This window comes from Ochlerotatus camptorhynchus, unplaced genomic scaffold (assembly GCF_037179485.1).
Source record: "Ochlerotatus camptorhynchus isolate MF236.1 unplaced genomic scaffold, CSIRO-AGI_Acam_v1.1 ptg000209l, whole genome shotgun sequence".
Lineage (NCBI taxonomy): Eukaryota > Metazoa > Arthropoda > Insecta > Diptera > Culicidae > Ochlerotatus > Ochlerotatus camptorhynchus.
Window position 1 is genome coordinate 3,830,843 of NW_027040699.1, and position 19,705 is coordinate 3,850,547.

The window sequence follows — 19,705 nt, forward strand, 5'->3', positions numbered from 1 at the left end:
CGGGTTCCAATCCAGCGCTTTCTTTTCCGTCCCTTCGTAGTGCGTGACCGTCTCACCTCTAATTCTGTTCTCTTATTTTGGTTGATATCAGCTTCTGATTACATCAAGAGATGAACCAGCCAAAGGTTGAAAATAATAAAGATATACATCCATACCTCCGATTACATCGTCATCAACGCTTAAAGTTGATCCCAGATTTAGTTTAAGGTTATCTGGGGATCTACAAATGGCCATCATAATGGCTGATTTGCATTAGAACTTTTTTTCAGTGGAAAATGCAAATTTTATTTACAATTCGAGAAACATATTCATATTGAGTAAAATTTTAACTATTTGTTTACTGAATGTTCGGAACCGGGATACCGTTCCAGAAGAAATCTCAATTCAATTCATGTACATCAAAAATCCTTCGTGTTCATCTAAAATTGATGCCGGAATTCTAAACTTTATTCATCCACCTCCCAACTCAACAGTTTCCAATCCATCACTTGCTTCCGATTCACAAATCGATCGAAATTTTCCACGAAGCATCCGTCCGCTCGACAGACACCGCCACCGAATGACATAATGATTGAGTGTGCCCGGGGCCGGTCGTTTCCATCGAATGTGTGTCCACGTTTGTCTGCGTGTGCCTGTCCGGCCATCAGCTAGCGTCGACCTGGACCCGGATCACGTCGACATCAAAGCGTACAAATAAAACAAAAATCACAGACACACGCAAGGTTCTCCATTTCAACACGCGATCCGATTTCAAAAGTTTTATTATCCCATCGAACCTCATGCAATTGTCCTTTTTTTGTCGGTGCCACTGTGGGGCTCGTTTCCCCCGTTGACAAAATTGGTTTTCGGCGTGGAACAATTCTCCAATAAAAATAACCAGAAACAGGACAGTTCCACCGCCACAAAAATGTAAAACTAGGTCGATCCGGGTGGAAATCAAAGGATTTTTATGATGCTCGTTTTGCTAGAGGGAAGTTTTCCTGAGCTGTGAAATTGTGTGATGATTAGCCGGGTGGAAATTGGACACCGTCAAATCATTCCTGTCATCGCGTACACACACCTGTCCAATGTGCGAAACAATTTCCCCCCTTCAACTTGTCATAAATCCTGCTTTATATCCATCATCAAACGACTAAACAAGCATTGCATCACGTTGGGATTTTATGTGCTTTCAGGCCCTTTTTCCGACACTCATTCGACAACCATATCCATTTGCTCATAACTCGACAAAGTGGAAAAGTGGTTAAATTTTACACCCTGCCTCCTAGTCTCGGTTGTAATCAATTTAAGTCCCGAGAAATTACGTGACAATTTCCAACTTCAAACACCCAACCAGCCAGCCCCGAACCGATTCCTCGTCGTTAGAGTTGACGACGCTGGGAGAACTTGAAATTTTGCAGAAATAAAGCAATTTGCAGAACCGGAAAGAGGTTGTAACAGCTGAGCAGAATATACCACAAAACCAACTGTGGCAGGCAGAGCACAGCGCTCTCGGCAGCTTTTCCGGCACTTTCGGCATAGGTACACTGTAGGTGAAATCTTTACGACATACGTTTCGTCGTTCTCTCTTTCAAGCACAGACGACGACCTGCTCAAATTGACTTTCTCATAGCCCTTAAACTGGTGTCACCCCATCCAGTGTCTAGTACACCCCCTTCGTCCAAAATTTCAAGAGTATATGAATCCCGAATGGAAGTCCTGCCTGCTTCACTTTTGGGACAGCAAACGTAACGAGCACTCCAGATGGCGCCCCCCCCCAACTTGCTCCTGGTGAGCAAAGAAATCCCTTCGTTTGAATCAGAAACACGGTTGCTTTTCGGTCCGAGTCTGACGGTTTTACAGTTTCGGTAGGAAAATACATAATCAAATTAATTTGCAAATACAATATATTTCCAGTGTGTTTGCAGTGGGAGGAACATGGTGCTGCTGCTGCATCTGAAGTGACTTCCGGAATCTGCATCTGTCAGCAAGCGAACAACTCTGATTGTAGTGGGAAGATGCAGTCTGTCAGTGCTTCGGTACCGTAGTACCTTGTTTGTTGGAAATCAGTTCAGTGTTGGTGGGTAAATATTTCCCCTAAGCAAACTGACTGTTGTTGCTGGTTGCTGGAAGTGAAGCCGTAAAATATTAGTCGATTGCAGAAGTTTGGATGTGGTAGAAAATTTGGTCAGGGGGTTTAAAACATATTTCAGTTTTCATTTGATTCGTTCAAAAACTGTGGATTTGAGCAGGTGGTATTTTTCAGATCCCAGTTGAGACTCTGCTGAGCAGCGATCCAAATCTTAATTCATATTGGGATTTACAGGAATTCTGGTCATGACTCTCTCAAATCTAAGCCAGATCCAAATAGCCAACCTTTTTATCCTAATGTCAGAATCACAATAGGAAATTTAGAAAACCCTTACTGCGATTGACAAAATCTCAACCAAATCCCAGAAGGACGGGGTTGCAATAAGAATTCAAATTCCATACCCCTACCTTTTGAGATTTTGTCAATCCCATAAGGGTTTTCTTAATTTCCTATTGGGATTCTTAAATTAGGATCAAAAGGTTGCCTATTTGGATCTAGTGACCACTGACTGAAATCTGAGGAATTTCCACTGGGATCTTAAAAATCTAAGCTAGTGTACAGGGCAATCCGAATATGATGCGTAGAATCCTGACTGAAATTCCCATGAACCTCTATTTTTTCCTTGGATTTGTTTTCCGTCGATCTTGTTTTCCGTGCTGAGCGCCAATGCTACCGACGCCAGGAAGGCAGCTCTCACACCTGGACCCTACCTATCGACCCATCAACTCATGAACCGGGGACCAACGGCTTTACTTCCCATCCGAAGGAAGGCGTGATCAGAGATGTTATACCTCAGAACATCCCGGTGGCGCCGACTGGGATTGAATCCAGGCCTGCTGGGGTGAGAGGCAATCACGCTTACCACTACACCCCCATGAACCTCTCATAGGATCCGGAGAAGATTGAAAAAAAAATCATATTACGTTCAACAAATTTCTTGGTCCGAGAATTCAAATTTGATTCCATTTCCATTTTTCCAATCATTGTTTCTAAAAGAATATGTTTACTCAATCTAACAATTTGACCTAGTGTAACTTCGATAAATTTCAAAGTTCTGACACTTTTCCAACTATTTCATATTACTTTAAACTATCTTAAATAATCTCAATTAACAATCATAGTTTGACAATTTGGTGCGATCTTAAATCCTAATGAATTTTCAAAATTATGAAAATAACTATTATCCCAAGTAACATTTCAAGTTTTATTGTGGTTTTAAGGGACTCTACAAGTTTAAATCATGGTCTATAGAACCATAATAAAACCCTTATTGTTACATGGGATGTTTCATTAGAGGGGGAAGGGGATTTTTCTCCGGTTTCTGCATTTAAAATTATGTGTGTTTTCCCAGTGACATCAATTGCTGTATTCAATCATGTCGGCAGTCATTTACTCCGAACATTAAGCTGCTTATATGAGATCGGTAAAATATGCTAGGCACAGGGGAAAAACCGGTTCAAATCCGGGAATTTTACTTCTTAAATTCACTGGCCACCCTGTACTTCCAATTTCAGTTTGAGCAAGTAGAGTTTAGGTCAAATTTTCGGCCTATTAAGCACAACTAAAGTACCACTCTTTTTCGAACAGATTTTTACACAAAATGGAATGGTTCTACTAGAGATGACTGCTAACTTTATAGTTGCATTTGATAAAGAGTCACAAATTGTTTATATTTTCTTGGAAAATACAACACTGCTTCTTCTTGTTTCCAAATTCGGCCTACGGGTTTCAATTTCGTACAAACACAAAGGAACGCGTTTACTTCGCCATATGAATAAAGGCAAAAATGGAATGGAAAATAGGATTTGCTTGAAGTGCTTCTTTTGTTTATGAGAACAAAGGGTGTAAATATTCATACTTTGCGCAGTTAAATGCTTTGTGCTGTATCTTTTAAACTGAAGTATCGGGCTCTCACTTCTCTCCCTCACTATCTCTCGGTAGTAACGTCCTACACGGTCGATCAGACCGACTCAAAATGGACACAATTTCGGCAGAGGTGGATTTTTCTCAAAAGTGAGTTGAATTTTCTGTGAAAATGCCAGGAAAAACTTCTCGACTATTAGGAAAATTCATGAAAATACAAGGACAAACAAAAGCTGGAATTTAGAAACCATTTACTAGATGCAGACGGCGACTTGAGTGTGTAACAATCGATGGGACCGTTGCCGCACATCGGAGCTGCATTAGCGAATCGGAGATCATTCCTTTTGCCAGTGATGGCGAGGGGAAATACCCCTCACCACCTCTATTTGGTAAAGGGTGGTGAGTTCGGTAAAGGGAGTTCTCGATCCGATTTTTCCACAAAACTGTCCTTAGTTCGCTGTTTACAAGAAACTCAACGCATCCCGCCAAGGTTTTGTGCCGCGAGCCGAAATGTGTCGGGATAAGGAAGGGGGTATCTTAACGGATGAACGTGAGGTGATTGAAAGGTGGAAGCAGCACTACGATGAACATCTGAATGGCGCAGAGGTGGAGGACCAAGGCGGCAGGAGCAATGGCTTCGTCGGTACAGCGATGAGGGGAACAATCCAACTCCCACGATAGGTGAAGTTAAGGATGCTATCCGACAGCTTAAGAACAACAAAGCAGCTGGGAAAGATGGTATCGGAGCGGAACTTACCAAAATGGGCCCGGATAAGTTGGCCACTTGTCTGTACCGACTGATAGTCAGGATCTGGGATACAGAACAACTACCGGAGGAGTGGAAAGAAGGAGTAATATGCCCAGTATATAAAAAGGCGACAAACTAGAATGTGAGAACTATCGAGCGATCACTATTCTTAACGCGGCCTATAAAGTGCTTTCCCAGATTATCTTTTGCCGTTTATCGCCGCTAGCAAGCAGATTTGTGGGAAGTTATTAAGCCGGTTTTGTGGACGGGCGATCGACAACGGACCAAATCTTTACGTTGCGGCAGATCCTCCAAAAGTGTCGTGAATAGCAAGTCCCTACGCACCACCTATTCATCGATTTCAAGGCCATTTATGATACTATTGACCGTGAAGAGCTATGGAAGATTATGGACTGACCAGACTGACAGGGCTACGATGGATGGTGTACAGTGCTGCGTGAAGATATCGGGTGCGTTATCGGACTCGTTTGAAACTCGCAAGGGACTTCAACAAGGCGATGGTCTTTCCTACCTCCTGTTCAACATTGCGCTCGAAGGTGTTATGAAACGTGCGGGCTTTAACATGCGGGCACGATCTTCAGTAAGTGCAGCCAGTTCATCTGCTTCGCTGACGACGTGGACATTGTCGGAAGAACGTTTCAGGCGGTGGCGGAGCAGTACACCAAGCTGAAACGTGAAGCAGAGAAGGTTGGATTAAAGGTGAATACGTCGAAGACAAAGTATCTGTTAACTGGAGGAACCGAGCGGGATAGGGCTTGCATAGGCAGAAGCGTAACAATCAACGGCGATGAGTTCGAGGTGGTGGATGACGTCGGATAACAACTGCAGCAGAGAGATTTGTCGGCGTATTATTGCCGGGAGTCGTGCTTACTACGGACTCCACAAGACCCTGAGGTGGGGTAAACTTCACCTCCGTACTAAATGTACCATGTACAAGACGCTAATCAGACCGGTAGTTCTCTAGGGCACGAGATGTGGACGATGCTCGAGGAGGACCTGCAAGCACTGGGTGTTTTCGAACGACGAGTGCTTAGGACCATCTTTGGCGGGGTATGTGAGAACGGTGTATGGAGGCGAAGGATGAACCACGAGCTGGCGCAACTCTATGGCGAACCCTGTATCCAGAAAGTTGCGAAAGATGGCCGGGTACGATGGGCGGGACACGTTTTAAGAATGCCGGCCGGTACAAGACGAAGAGGAGCACAGCCAGCAAGGTGGTTAGACCCAAGTTGAGCAGGATCTTGGAAGTGTGGGACGGTCAAGAATTTGGAGACAAGCAGCCACGGACCGAGTGAATTGGCGTTACATTGTGATGCAGGTGCAATCCTGAGGAATGTTAAGTAAGTAAGTAAGTAATAATTCAATTTTATGTCAAAATTGACGCTCGCATATGTCAGTCTTACAGCACCTAAATTTACATAAATTTTTCTTAATGTGTATTGTATGAAATGCTCACTTTAAGACGTTAAGCATCATCAACTTTGTAGATCAGTTAGTTTTCTTTGTTCAGTTAGTTCAGTTACTTTTCTTTATTAAAGAGAGCGTCAGCCTTTAGCTTGTTCATCTCTTAGATAATTCAGAACTGAGTTTTAAACCAACTAGTAGGTCTTGTCCATCTGATCAACTTTTCCCGAAACGTCTTCTAAATATCAGGGCTGGTAGCGAGTCACTTTTTAGTGACTTGGTCAATTTTTTCAAGGCAGTCACTAAAAAGTCTTCTTTTTAAGGCCAAGTCAGTAAAGTCACTTTTTCTTTTAATAAGTCACTATTTTCAACTTTTTTAGCGGGAATTTATTTCAAGATTGATTATTCTTTGCTTTGCTTTGACGTTTAATCGTCTTTCTCTATATACAGGATGTCTACTTATTTTTCTATATAAAATTACCTGAGATTCTCAAGTATAAGTCTATGATCTAAAAATATTCAATGTCTTGATGTTTCGTATTCCATGTACAAGTTCAAGATATTGAAAATTTGCAAAGTGCCAGAATTAAGTAAAAAAATTAATGATTTATTTCAAGTTCGTAATTAACTTTATGAAAGATTAGATACCTTCGATGCAGTACCATTAACTTCACAACAATTGTAGGAACTTTGGAAAAGTTCTGAGGAATGCAAGGAAATGCTGAGAATTTCAGTGAAGCTCCATAAATAAACTGCATGAACATAAGGGAAGTTAACACGCTAAAAATATGGGGTATTTACTGAAGCTTTATTAACCTCAAAGCGAGACTTTTCAGAAACTTTTGTGAAGTTCCTAGAATTTCAAAGAACTTCACAGGTGTCAAGCGAACTTGAGAAATATACAAAACTTGAGGGTTATTGTGCAAATTTTTAAGAAGTTCTAAGCACCTCAGAAAAGCTAGATCTGGAGATCTTTGGGGAATTTCAGCTGTTAAGACCAGCTCTCGTAACTTTAGTCCAGACTTATGGAGCAGTTTAAAGATCTATAACCGTAAATTTAGATAAATTCAGGAAAGTTCCCCTCTGGATTCAGGATTCAGGATAGAGAACCCTTTAGATGTTCCGAGAATTTCAGGGAAGTACAGAGACCCTTTTTTTTTTTTTTTTTTTTTTTTTTTTTTTTTTTTTTTTTTTTTTTTTTTTACAGAGACCTTTAGAAATATATCAGAAACTTTACAGAAGTCCAGAAAATTTCAGGGAAATTCAAAGCTGTTTACGGGAATTCCATTTATTTCCGAGCAGAACCGAGATCTTCAATAGAACTAAGAGCTTTAGGTAAGCTTTGAGAACATCAAGACAGGTCAAATAAGCAAAGGGCAGTTCCAATAATTTCAAGGAACTATTAAAAACATTTAATAAGTTTTGAGAAACTTAGTGAATTTCCGGAAACTTCAGCAAACTTACTTACTTAACGATCCTGTGCACCTTTGTGAAAGATTTCCATCCTGGGCGATTACTAGCTTTGGCGTTGACCTGTGCCCGAGTCAAATTTCGGTCAACATTCTTAATTGAACTGTTTAGGCTCCGCCGCCACGAGCTTCTGGGTCTGCCTCTGCTGCGATGTCCTGCTGGATTCCAGTCCGGTGCTTGCTTGCAGATTTCATTTCCGCTCCGTCGTAGTGTGTGGCCGACCCACCTCCACTTCCGTTCACGAATTTCTGTCTCTATCGGCTTCTGATGGCACAAACGATGAAGCTCGGAATTTGAGATCCAATTGTGGGGTCACCAGGCACGAATCATGTACCGCAGGCATCGGTTGATAAACACCTGCACCTTCTGAGTGTTCTGAGTGTAAACACCTGCAGCTTCTGAGTTAAAAATACGGATGTTGGTGCGTCGACTGATCTGATTCGCTCTTCATACATTTTGCAAACTGGCAAAATCAGCCCTCGCCTTCTTAATCCGTGCACCTATGTCGGTCTTGGTGGCGCCGTCCGACGCTATCTGGCTGCCAAGATATTGGAAGCTTACGACTTTCTCCACTGCCTGCCAAGCTACCGTAAAATTGGGACGGTTTTCCGTGTTGACATCCAACGATTTGGTCTTGTTGACGTTGATGGTTAGACCTGCTTCAGAGGACCGTTCCACAAGGTCGTCGAGCTTACTCTGCATGTCAGAGCGCCGTTGTGCTAATAACGCAACATCATCAGCCAAATCGAAGTCGTTGAGATACTCCATAGTAATAGGCTGCAACAGCAACCCACGGTTCGGTACACGGTCAACGGCTCCAACCATGATCTCGTCGATTGATAATTTACATCCTTGCCTCACACCCGCGATTACCCAAATCGGGTCAGACTAAGCTCCGTTGTGTAACACTCTGCATGAGAAAGCCGCGTACTGCGCTTCGATGAGGTTGACGATTTTATCAGGGACTCCCTTGCGTCTAAGAGCGCCCCACACGTTTTCGTGGTTTAGTCGGTCGAAAGCTTTTTCGTAGTCAATAAATACCAAGTACAGGGACTCTTGGAACTCATTGACCTGCTCCAAGATGATGGGAAGCGTGACAATATGGTCCACACAGGATCTTCCAGCACGGAATCCTGCCTGCTGTCGTCGGAGAGTCGCGTCAATCTTCGATCTCCTGTATGCGATTGAGGAAAACTTTACGCAGAACTTTGAGAACAATACACAGTAATATGATGCCTCGCCAGTTGTCGCGTACAGTTGGATCCCCCTTCTTGGGGACTTTTACTAAGACATCCTGCATCCAGGCGGGCGGAAAAGTCGCGGTGTCCCAGATATTGAAGAGTAGTTAATGCAACATTTGTGAGGATCACAACTGGTCAGTGGGGTCGGTGAGCAACTGTACAGTCGCGTCGTTCACAGGCATCCTTGAGTTCATCCTTGCCCCGCTCAGGCGTCGTGAAACATCTTAGAGGAGGCAGATATCGCCAGTTCCTGTGGCTTTCTCCCCTTCATCAGCCAGGGAGTCCACCCACGCTCGCTTGTCCCGTATACAGAAGCGCCCTCTCTAGAGCCGAATACCGCTGACGGGCATCGTTCTTGGCTCCTCGAGTCCTTGCTCGCTCTATTGCGACTTTTGCTTCTCTCCGCTTCTCGATCTTCCTCCAGGTTTCATCGGTGATGCACTCCTTCCTCTGAGAGCGCAGCTCACCCAGGTTGTTCTCGCTTGTTTCAATAAAGGCATTCTTGATGCTCGTCCACTGTTCTTCTACGCAGCCACCTTCCGGAATATTAGCTGCGCGAGCCTCGAGTTCTTCGACGAACGATCTCTTCACTGCTGGGTCTTCCAGTCGGCGTGTGATGAATCGCCGCCCGAGTCTCTCCTCCCGCCGTTGAACCCGCGCAATGCGTAGGCGGATCTCACCGACCAGGAGATGATGGTCAGACGCGATGTCAGCGTTGCGTTTATTCCGAACATCAAGAAGGCTCCGTCGCCATTTTCGGCTGATGCAGATGTGGTCGATGTGGTTCTCTGTATATCCATCACGGGAGACCCATGTGACTTTATGCACCGGGCGTCCCATAATGCGCTCATAGTCCGAGTTGTCGGAGCCGATCTTCGCATTGAAGTCGCTTGTGTAGATCTTGATATCACCTCTTGGAGTCTTATAGTCGACAGCATTCAGTTGACTGTAAAAGTTCTTTTTGTCCTGCAATTCGGCAGCATCGGTTGGCGCATAACATTGGATTATGGTAAGGTTTCGGACCCGTGTTCTGAATCTGGCAACGATTATTCTCTCATTGATAGGTCCCCACTTGATGAGCGCAGCCTGCGCTTGGGCGCTAAGCAGAAAGCCAACTCCACGATGTCGCGGAGCGTTTTCACCTCGCATACCAGAATATAAAAGTACCTGTCCCGAAGGCAGCTTGTGTTCTCCAAAGTTCGGCCAGCTGACTTCACTAAGTCCCAGGATTTCTAGCTTCATACGGTGGGCCTCACTGGCAAGTTGTGCCAGTTTACCCTGTTGGGCTAGCGTCAGTACATTCCATGTTCCAATTCTTGTCTGTTGTTTACCGCTAAAAGTCGTTGCCATAAAATCAGTTCGTAATATTTCACTATAGGTTTCTATAACATTTTGAAGGCTTCGGAGACAGTAGGTGGTTGGCCTAAGGTCTCCTATCCGCCGTGATGGGACTGCCATCTTGGGTATAGCTTTCGGGGAGAAGCATTTCGTATTCAGCCGCTGGATGCCAGTCAGACGCTGTTTGAGCCGCTCTTAACATAGAGAACAGACGCTCGGGTTTTGTAAGCCACATCCTCCGAAAAGGATGCAGCTCCCCCTTCCCTGTCAGCATACGACCAAAGTTCCCACCGGGGGTGTGTGGGGGTTATAAGGGGTTATATCATGGAGATCCCAAGAACTTAAAAAAAAAATGCCAAAATTTAGCTAAGTTGAGCAGCGATACCTTCAAGAAATTTAAGAGTACTAAATTTATACATTTTTAGAAAGTTTCGCGATATTCAGTGAAGTTACGAGTTACCAGGTCCCAATGCATCATTTTTTACGACTTTAAGGCGGCATACGACAGAATCGACCGCACAGAGCTATGGAAAAGCATTGACGAGAACGGGTTTCCTGGGAAACTGATCAGACTGATCAAAGCAACGATGGACGGTGTGCAAAACTACGTAAGGGTTTCGGGTGAACTATCCAGTTCATTCAAATCTCGCCGGAGACTGCGACAAGGTGTCGGACTCTCATGCCTACTCTTCAACATCGCTCTAGAAGGTGTAATGCGACGGCCGGGCTCAACAGCCGGGGTACGATTTTCACGAAATCCGGTCAATTTGTGTGCTTTGCTGACGACATGGACATTATACCAAGGACTTCCTTGGTAAGGACTGACGGCTGACAACAATGTGAGTCGTGAAATACGAAGGCGCATCATCAGTGGAAGTCGTGCCTACTACGGGCTTTAGAAGAAACTACGGTCAAAAAAGATTCACCTCCGCACCAAATGTACCATGTACAGAACGCTAATAAGACCGGTGGTCCTCTATAGACACGAGACATGGACTATGCTCGAGGAGGACCTGCAAGCACTCGGAGTTTTCGAGCGACGTGTGCTAAGGACGATCTTGGGCGGTGAGCTCGCTGCACTCTACGGCGAACCCAGCATCCAGAAGGTGGCCGTGGCTACTGATCCCGTTGGCACAAGAAGGCGTGTAGCGCAGAGAGCACGATGGGCGGACTAGGTTGTGCGTGATCTAGCGAGCATTGGGCATGACCAAGGATGGAGAGCGGCAGCCGCAAACCGAGTATTGTGGCGTACTATTGTTGATTATGTCTTATCTTAAATGTGATGTTGTACAAATAAATGTAATGTCTGTAACAAAAAACATCTGAGGATTCCCGGTTTTCCAGATTTTTGAAGTTAGAATACTTACACCGTGGGTTTGGTTCTTAACATTCTATTGAATCTTTCGCTTTAAAGGTTCATATCGTACATAACTATTAATGAGATACTAATTGAATAACATTAATAACATTACTTTTCTTCTCTTAGGTCACTTTTTAGTGACTATTTTTACAACTATAAGTCACTATTTTGTCACTTAATTATTCAACATGGTCACTAAAATCACTATTTCTGACAGCAGTGCTACCAGCCCTGAAATATCTAGAAAATGTATCACTCGAAAGTATTTTTTTTTCGGAATAAAAAAAAAGATTATTAGTGCCATCTGGTTGTCAAAGTCTATTCCATACGAAGTGAATGGTTATCTAGCTCAATTATTTGGAAGGCTTAATTGAGTTAGCTTTACGGAGCCGATATACTGAGTGATGTTCGAGTACTTCTTACTGAGGAATTCTTCAAGCACTGGAGGAAATGAGCGTATCGGCCAAATCAAAACGCAACTAAAAGAAAACCACACAACTTGGTCCAAAATCTCTTCAAAGGGGATTCCATTGAAACGTTCGATATACTTAAAAGAATTTAATCTTCTACAAGCTTCTACAACCCTTCCTGGAATCCTTCATCTTTTGACGAAAATTTTTTACCCTCAAAATTTGTAACCACATATGCAGCATTCCAATGATGTTGCCCCGTGTACAACCAAGTTTGGTAGGTACGAGTACTTCCCTGAATGGGAAGTGAAGTGAAAATATGTTTCTTCCAACATCGTTCAACGCACCAGACGACTGCCAGGCTTCTCCCTGCTGGTGCCGTTGTACACAATAATACACTCATATCTCTTGGAAAACAAGCACAAACATGGACTCGCTGCGGCAATCAGGAGTGGAAGGGCATGCAGACCTTGAGGCCACCCCCGGTCCTGCCCAGCCTCCCGTTTGCTTTGTGACGTGTTTATGTGTGCCGGTATGAAGTGTAAATGGAGAAACATTTTGCTCACTTTTGTGCTCTCGGAACGATGCTGGCTCGAAACGTTGTACATTGTTGGCTCGAAACGCACCTCATAACACGCACTCACACATACGAAACGATAAGGATTTAATTAAATAAAATATCCCGCTCCATTTTTCATTCATATTTGAACATTTATTTTGTAGGCTGCCTTTCTTCTTCCCAGCCCAGGAGTCACGTGGTTGTGTCGTCTTTGGTTTCACGTGTCAGGATTTTATTCCCCCTCTCCTCGCATTCAAAGGTTCATTTATGCACTCACACCCCACACTAGGGCCGGGAAATGGGCTTGTAAATGTTTTATTAAAAAGTGTTGTATGTGGAGTAATTCAAGACTCACTTTCACGCTCGGTCAGAAGGTGAAGCCGGGGGGAGAGGGGGGGTTTGCGGTACATATATGCCAAGTTTCGTGACACATTTACACTGCGAAGGAGTGCTCTGGGGAGTTTTGTTACTGGAAGCTAATTGAATATTGTACACGTAATGGGAGTGCAATGTTGGGGTAAATCATGTCTTGGACGTTTACACAATCCATTTCGTGATGGGTGCAGTCAGCTTTCATGTAATTAGAAGAGGTGACAATGTTGCTCCAGAGTGATGCTGGTTTGGGAATGTAGCAAAGCATCTGGAGGAACTCTTGCTGTGATTAAAGAGCCAGAATGGATTGATCTCAAATTTAGGTGTGTTATACATTTTTTTACAATGAGGGAGGAGGGTTTTGAAAATCACAAAAAACTGTGCTTTCGTAATTGTTCTTACTCTGGTTCGCAACGTACTAATCGGAAAATCTTTTTCTCATTCCAGGCTGGCGCTATCTCTCGGTGGCAATGATCTTCGTAGCCACGGCCATGCTCTGCAAGGAGCAGGGCATCACCATCACCGGCGTCTGTGCCATCTACGAAATCTTCGTTGCCCAGAAGGTAAGAATTTTCACCTCGCATTCTTCCGAACCGGAAAAAAGTCATCCGAGAAGATTAACTGCTCTTCCCAAAAGACACCGTCAAACAAATTGGTCAGCGACCGACCAAGCGCCATGGCCACGATTATGGCGCAAAACAAACACAGAGCCAAAATTAAGTGATTCGTTTTAATCATTCCTCTGCGCCAAGGGAATGCCCTCGGTCGAAGAAAAAAAAACGAAATCCGGAATCCGAATTTATGGTTCGGACCGACCACAGCATCCTCGCTAGTGGAAATTGCCCCCGGCTCATCAACAGTGGGGAATTTGGGTCAACCGGAGATGCTCGTTCGACTCGCCGACGAAGAAAACAAAATAATTTCAACAATTTTGGCCAACTTCTCCCCCGGTGCCGTCATCGTTCTCTTGACCAACGAAACAAAGAATTGCCCGAATCGGGAGGAGATTTTCCACGGAAAAAATACATAACCACTTTCTGCGATTTTATTTTTCAGTTGAGTCTGTCCCATTTCCCAATAGTATTGGGAGGGGACCTCCACCGCAGGTTGAAAGGAAAGAAAACAGAAACATTTTCATTTTTCGCTGTAGTGGTATCCAACGGGCCAGGCATCACATCGCTCCCGGAGGAATTTTAATCACAATCTTCTCGGTGGCCCTGTTCGGAATTTCTCAGGAAGTTGACATTTGCTTTAGTGTAGTGTAGGAGTGCAAGGACAGTGCTCGTGATGGTCTAGCTATGGAACAGCTAGAATGAAGAGACGATGCCGAAAGAGCTTTAAGTACAGCATTTTGTTTGATCTCCGCAGAATATCATGCTAACTGGAAATATTGCCATAAAGTGAAAATTGATCGTCAATCAATTGAAGTTAGATTTTTTTTCAGGAAAGATTGCACTTTTTGATCCCTTAAAGCACTCTTCCATACGAGTCGTCTCTATCCAGGCGTATAATTTTAAAATCATGGAAGTTGAGTTCTCTATCGGAAGACGGCCATGTTTTACAGAGATCAACTAGGGCTATCCGATTTCCGTCCTACTAAGCACAACCCACGCTTGATCTCTTTTTGTTAAACGGATATGAATAACACATTAAATGATTCTACTATAGATGACTTCTAAATTTGTCTACCTTTCCATGCGTATCGTTGGATTTAATAAAACAAAAAACTACAAGAGACAGCCCTATCGGCTTGTACGCAATGGTGACGTAGGACTACGTGGTCTTATTTAATAAATCTTGTTTGTTAACTGCAGCAGGAGCTTGTGTTTTGTGTAGGAAAAGGAATTTGAGTGGGGTTTTCTGTGTTTAGATGGCCCACAGCGACTTTTTTTTTTCAATTGTTTATTTAGTTTTAAATAATAAATAACACATTCAAACAGATAAAAAATTAAATTATTCTTCAAGATTTAGAACAAACTCTAGCTCACCTACATCGATTCTACTATTAACATTGACATTAATAAAGTTGATGTATTTTATGAAAATTTTAAGTAAATTGATTCTTGTCTCTGTTGCAATTGTACCCAGGATCGGGCGTAGAAGGTCTTCGAAAGTAGGCCTTTGCCACCCACCGAGAGTCATCGTCATCGTTCGTTGCACGTACGCCCATGCCGTGGTTACTCGGGGGCACTCACTGAACTTGTGTTGCATAGATTCGGTCATCACCAAGCAGTGCTGACAATGCGGGTCGTTTGCACGGTCGATGATGTTCATCAGTCTGCGGTGCTCCGTTTTTTGTTCACTAACAAGTAGAGATCGCTGCGCTGGCTCGATGACAGTCTTCTTGATGAAATGTTTGCTCATATCTTCTTCCAGTTCAGGCCTGGCTGGTTCCGTTCCACTTTTGGTATCTCGGTTTGCTCCAGATAGAAGCGGTGAATTTGATCACTGGTGGGGTTTTGTTGGATGTGGTGGGGATACAACGAAAATTGCTGAGAGATGAGTTTTAGGCAGGGAAGATCGGAATATTTTGGGCGAGAAGGGACTGATAATGGGGAAGGGAATCGATCTCTTGAAGATGGCGATTGACGAGAAGCGCTTTGCACTTGATCGCAGGCAATTGCAGTTTTAGTCATCCATGCTCTTTACTGCGCACCAGCTGCTGCATTGAGGCACGTGCTGCCAATCCTCGAAACAGGAAAGTCCCCATTGCCGCTGGCAACTTTGCCATATGGATACATTGCGGTGGTATTATGGAAGAGAGGTACCACACCTTCGCTTTGATGAAGGTGTTTAGTAATATTACCTTTTGCTGCAGGGTAAGGGAGCGCATGTTATGCATCCATATAAGCTGTCGAATTTTGTTTATTAGCGTATCCCAGTGTAGCTTCACCATCAGCCGCACAGAGTTTGCAAAAATAACACCCCGAACCTTCACCTTCTCTGTATTCTTTAGTCCTGGTTTCAACAGTGGATCCCCATTGATGAATCCGACATCTATTGCCACTGTTTTATGACGATTCAAAACTAAACGGCAACGACTTCAAAGCAGTCGAACAGCTGAAAGATCCGTTCAATTGTTTGCGATGATGTTGCTATCACCGTGATATCGTCAGCGTACGCAACGCACAGATCACCGCCACACACACGTTCCACCCATGTGAGGAGGGGATAGAGGTAGAGCACAAAGAGCAGCATCGACATCGGATCTCCCTGACGTACGGATCGTTCTATGCGGAACGACGGTGAAAGGTGCCCATTCAATAACAGTCGTGATGAAGAGGTATCGGCCACTCGAGAGAGCCAGCCGACGAAATCATGATTGATACCCAGAGAGAGAAGGGTTCGATGAAGAAACTCATGAGATACCCAATCAAATTCGTGGTCTAAGTCGAACGAGATCAGCTTTCCTTTCTGTTTTCTTGCGATAAGCTGGGCCACACGATCCTTGAGCAAGAGTGTAGCTTAAAAACTCGATGTATCTGCAGCACGCGTTCCAAACGGGCCTTCATCACACGGCTAAGAATTTTATAATCGACGGTGAGCAGGCTAATCGGACGGTATGCTCTCGCTGTCTCCCTGGCCTCCCTTTTTTCCAGCACGATTGTGCCATCGGTGAATGTCGAGGGGAGCTCATTCGTCATAGATGACGTCGAATGTTCGTAGGTAGAACTCCACTGGCAGGCCATCGGTACCAGGCGATTTTCGTTTCTGCGATGTTCGGATGGCATTTTTCAAATCGTCAATAGTGATCTCTGCCATTAGAGCATCGTTGATTTCGTCGTTCTCGGGTACGACTCTCTCGTTTATATACGTTTCTTCCCCATTCTGCCTCGCCTATTCAGCCGCATACAGGTCCTTGAAGTATCGGAACATGTGTTGTTTGATCTCCAGGGAGTCTTGTATTTGTTCTTCTCGCTCGTTCTGCAGTTCTGTTATAGTTGTTTTTTTCCTTCGTCTGCCGCCCAACTGGAAGGTGGATATGCTCACGCCCGCAACGAACGTCTCGTTGAGGCGGATGAAATTTTGTGCAAAACGAAAGCATTTGCGCTTTTACGCGGTTGATAGTCACCAGCATGGTGGGATTCTGATTGTACGCATCATATGCGAGTCGTAGTTGCGTGCACAGACGTTGGTGTTCAGCGTTATAGATGCTGAATGCTTCGCTCGACTTCCAGCGGAAAAACGACTTGATTTTTGGCTTCGCGTATGAAAGCCACCATGCCATCTAGCCGGGGAAATTCCTCCGTTGGCGGGTCCAAAACTGCCACCGGACTTAAAACTCGTCAATGTTTGCGGCAGTCAAAAGGTGAGGGCGGAGGGAACAAAAACCACGTCCTTGTTCGCGACCGAGGTCGGGAAGGCAAATTCGTGCTGTTAGAGCCTTGTGGTCTGAAAATGAACATACGTGCGCTGACATACATGCGGTCGAGCCTGGATGCCGCATTGTGAGTGACGTACGTGGGTGCGGGGGATGTGGGGTACAGTTTTAACCATATGTCGTGTAGCTGCAGCTGCCGTACGGTCGCCTGGAGAGCTGGACTTGAGTTGGCACTCGTAGAGTCACTCGGACGTAGTACGCAGTTGAAATCACCGGCAAGGATGACGTGTTGCGTGTTGAAGCGAAGGTAATAAGCGATCGTGCCGTTGAAAAACCTCTCTCTTTCCGCACGAAAAGCTGTCCCCTATGGTGCGTAGACGTTGCAGAGAGTCGTATTTTGCACCCTCAAAGCAATGAGGCGGCCATCCAGGCTTTTCTCGACATGCGAGAATTGTATGTGGTAGCGCGATTGACGTTCCCCGCCTCGCGTGATCCACATTACAGACGACGTTGAAGCCAGGGAGAGTGAGCTGCTCATTCTCCACCTCCTGAACGAAAACGATGTCCAGCTGCAGCGTTCGTACGAAAGACCGAAGTGCGTAGATCTTCGTTGCGTTCGTGATGTTGTTGATGTTGATAGATGCGAGGTTATAACTGGACGGGTGCGGAGATGCCTTTTGGAGCTGGGTTAACCGACAGATGAATCTGTCTCATTTCCATCGGACTTACCACTAGCAGTTTTGCGATCCACTCCGCCACTAGCAGGGGGCTGTTGACCTGTAGAGGGGATCAACGGCCCACTATCCGATGGGTGAACCTAAGCCGAGGTAGAGGCTAACGTAGGAAAATTTTCCGCAGTGACGACCGGTGGTGGTAACCATAGTAATATTGTGTTCGTTGGGTTCGCAGTGGATGCGGTTTGCTTCGTTGTTTGTGAAGACTTAGGTGATGGACTCATCTGCTTTGCGGCATCGGTATACGTCTTCTGCACGAGCAGTTTTTTATTCTGCACACAGGTAGCTCCTACGTGGATGTATTCGCGGCAGTGCCGGCAAGTTTGACGTTGCCCGAAATACGACACTTGTGTCATCTCCCCATCGGCGATTTTTAGGTCCGACACGTCCTCGGACAAATCGTACAGCCTCACCTCCACTGCTCCCTCCTCCAGTGTGATTCTCAACGGATACTTCTTCCCGTCGACTGTAATCTCGTGCTTGTTGTCGTGTTTCTCGCAAATTCGTTGCGCCAAAGCTAGGTCGACAACTTTTACGAAGGAAACACCGAGGGCTCTACTGTTTTGTATCCGTAGCACTTCACCTTGCTTCAGACCTAATATGGTCGCATAGAACTTGTGCACTTTGGCATTATCCGGTTTCTTCGGCACGTTCGCAAAATCTATGCGAAAGGTGTTTTCTCGACGGCCACGGAACGGCTCAGCGATAAGCAGAGAGAAAAGGAAAAAAAAAACACAGTTGGCACAGGTAACATAGTTAACATAGCCTTGATAGTTAGCTGCTTGTGGGGAGCCTTTCGTTGCGTACTGGAGAACACCAACACTCACCACGTGGTGACCGGATGGAATTCAACTTTGAAATCCGTGTTAGTGAAATCGCTTTTCGCAGGCAATCGGTGATAATTTTAAATTTCATAGCAACAGTTGCACATTCGTGCAATTTCCAAAATTGACATTTTGAAAAATGGTAAAGTCTTAATTTTAACAGAATCGTAGAAAAAATTCCTATCGATTGGCTTATTAAGAATTAAAATACAACATCTCTGAACAAAATAAAAAAGAACTTTCATGCCGCGATCGACTTTGGTTTTTGAAATTGCACCCCCAATGTTGCCTTCAAGAACATGGTATGTTAGATTTAAACATATCTAGATAGAGCTGGGATTAGGCGTAACAGCTTGTGTAAACAATGACATCTTTGGATGATTTTTAGGAATTCAAGACACGCCCACGCAAACCAACATTACCGTCGGGTAAGGGAAGTCTTATCCTACCTGATGGTGATTTGCGTGGGCGAGATTTGACTTTCAAGATATAATCGGAAGAAATCATTGTTTACATAAGCTGTTACTCCCTAATTCCAGTTCTATCTTGATACGAGAACTGACATCCGATTGATGACCTTGACAAATGTCGAAAAAAATACTCTTTTACAAAGTTATGGTGGTACATAAAAGGACCGTTTTGCCGTTATGGTTGAGTGAGGCTGGTGAGCTGTATGTTGTTGGGAATGAGGGTGACGCGCTTGGCATAGATGTGGGCTGCAGCTCACTGCTTTCAGGCAGCCTTTCGTTGTGTGCTGGAGAACAATGTAATGACACGCGCCGAAAGCACTGCCACTGCTGATGCCGACAAACGGACACCACCACACACGGTGATTGGACTGAATCCGATCAGGTAGCCTTGATAGGTAGTTGCTTGCGAGGGGCCTTCCTTTGTATACTGGAAAACACCACCACTCACCACGCGGTAATTGAATAAACACCGTTGTGTGAGACCGGATGGAATTCAACT

The 19,705-nt window shown here is 44.6% G+C and overlaps 1 protein-coding gene across 1 annotated transcript in view; it reads left to right on the plus strand.

Annotated features, from left to right (window-relative positions):
* Tmtc3 (Transmembrane O-mannosyltransferase targeting cadherins 3) overlaps positions 1–19,705 on the plus strand; it is a 705,524-nt gene that overhangs the window by 444,290 nt on the left and 241,529 nt on the right. The window contains exon 6 of the mRNA XM_065224254.1: positions 13,305–13,420. Within this exon, the coding sequence (XP_065080326.1) occupies positions 13,305–13,420 (116 nt within the window). The remainder of the gene's footprint in view (positions 1–13,304; positions 13,421–19,705) is intronic.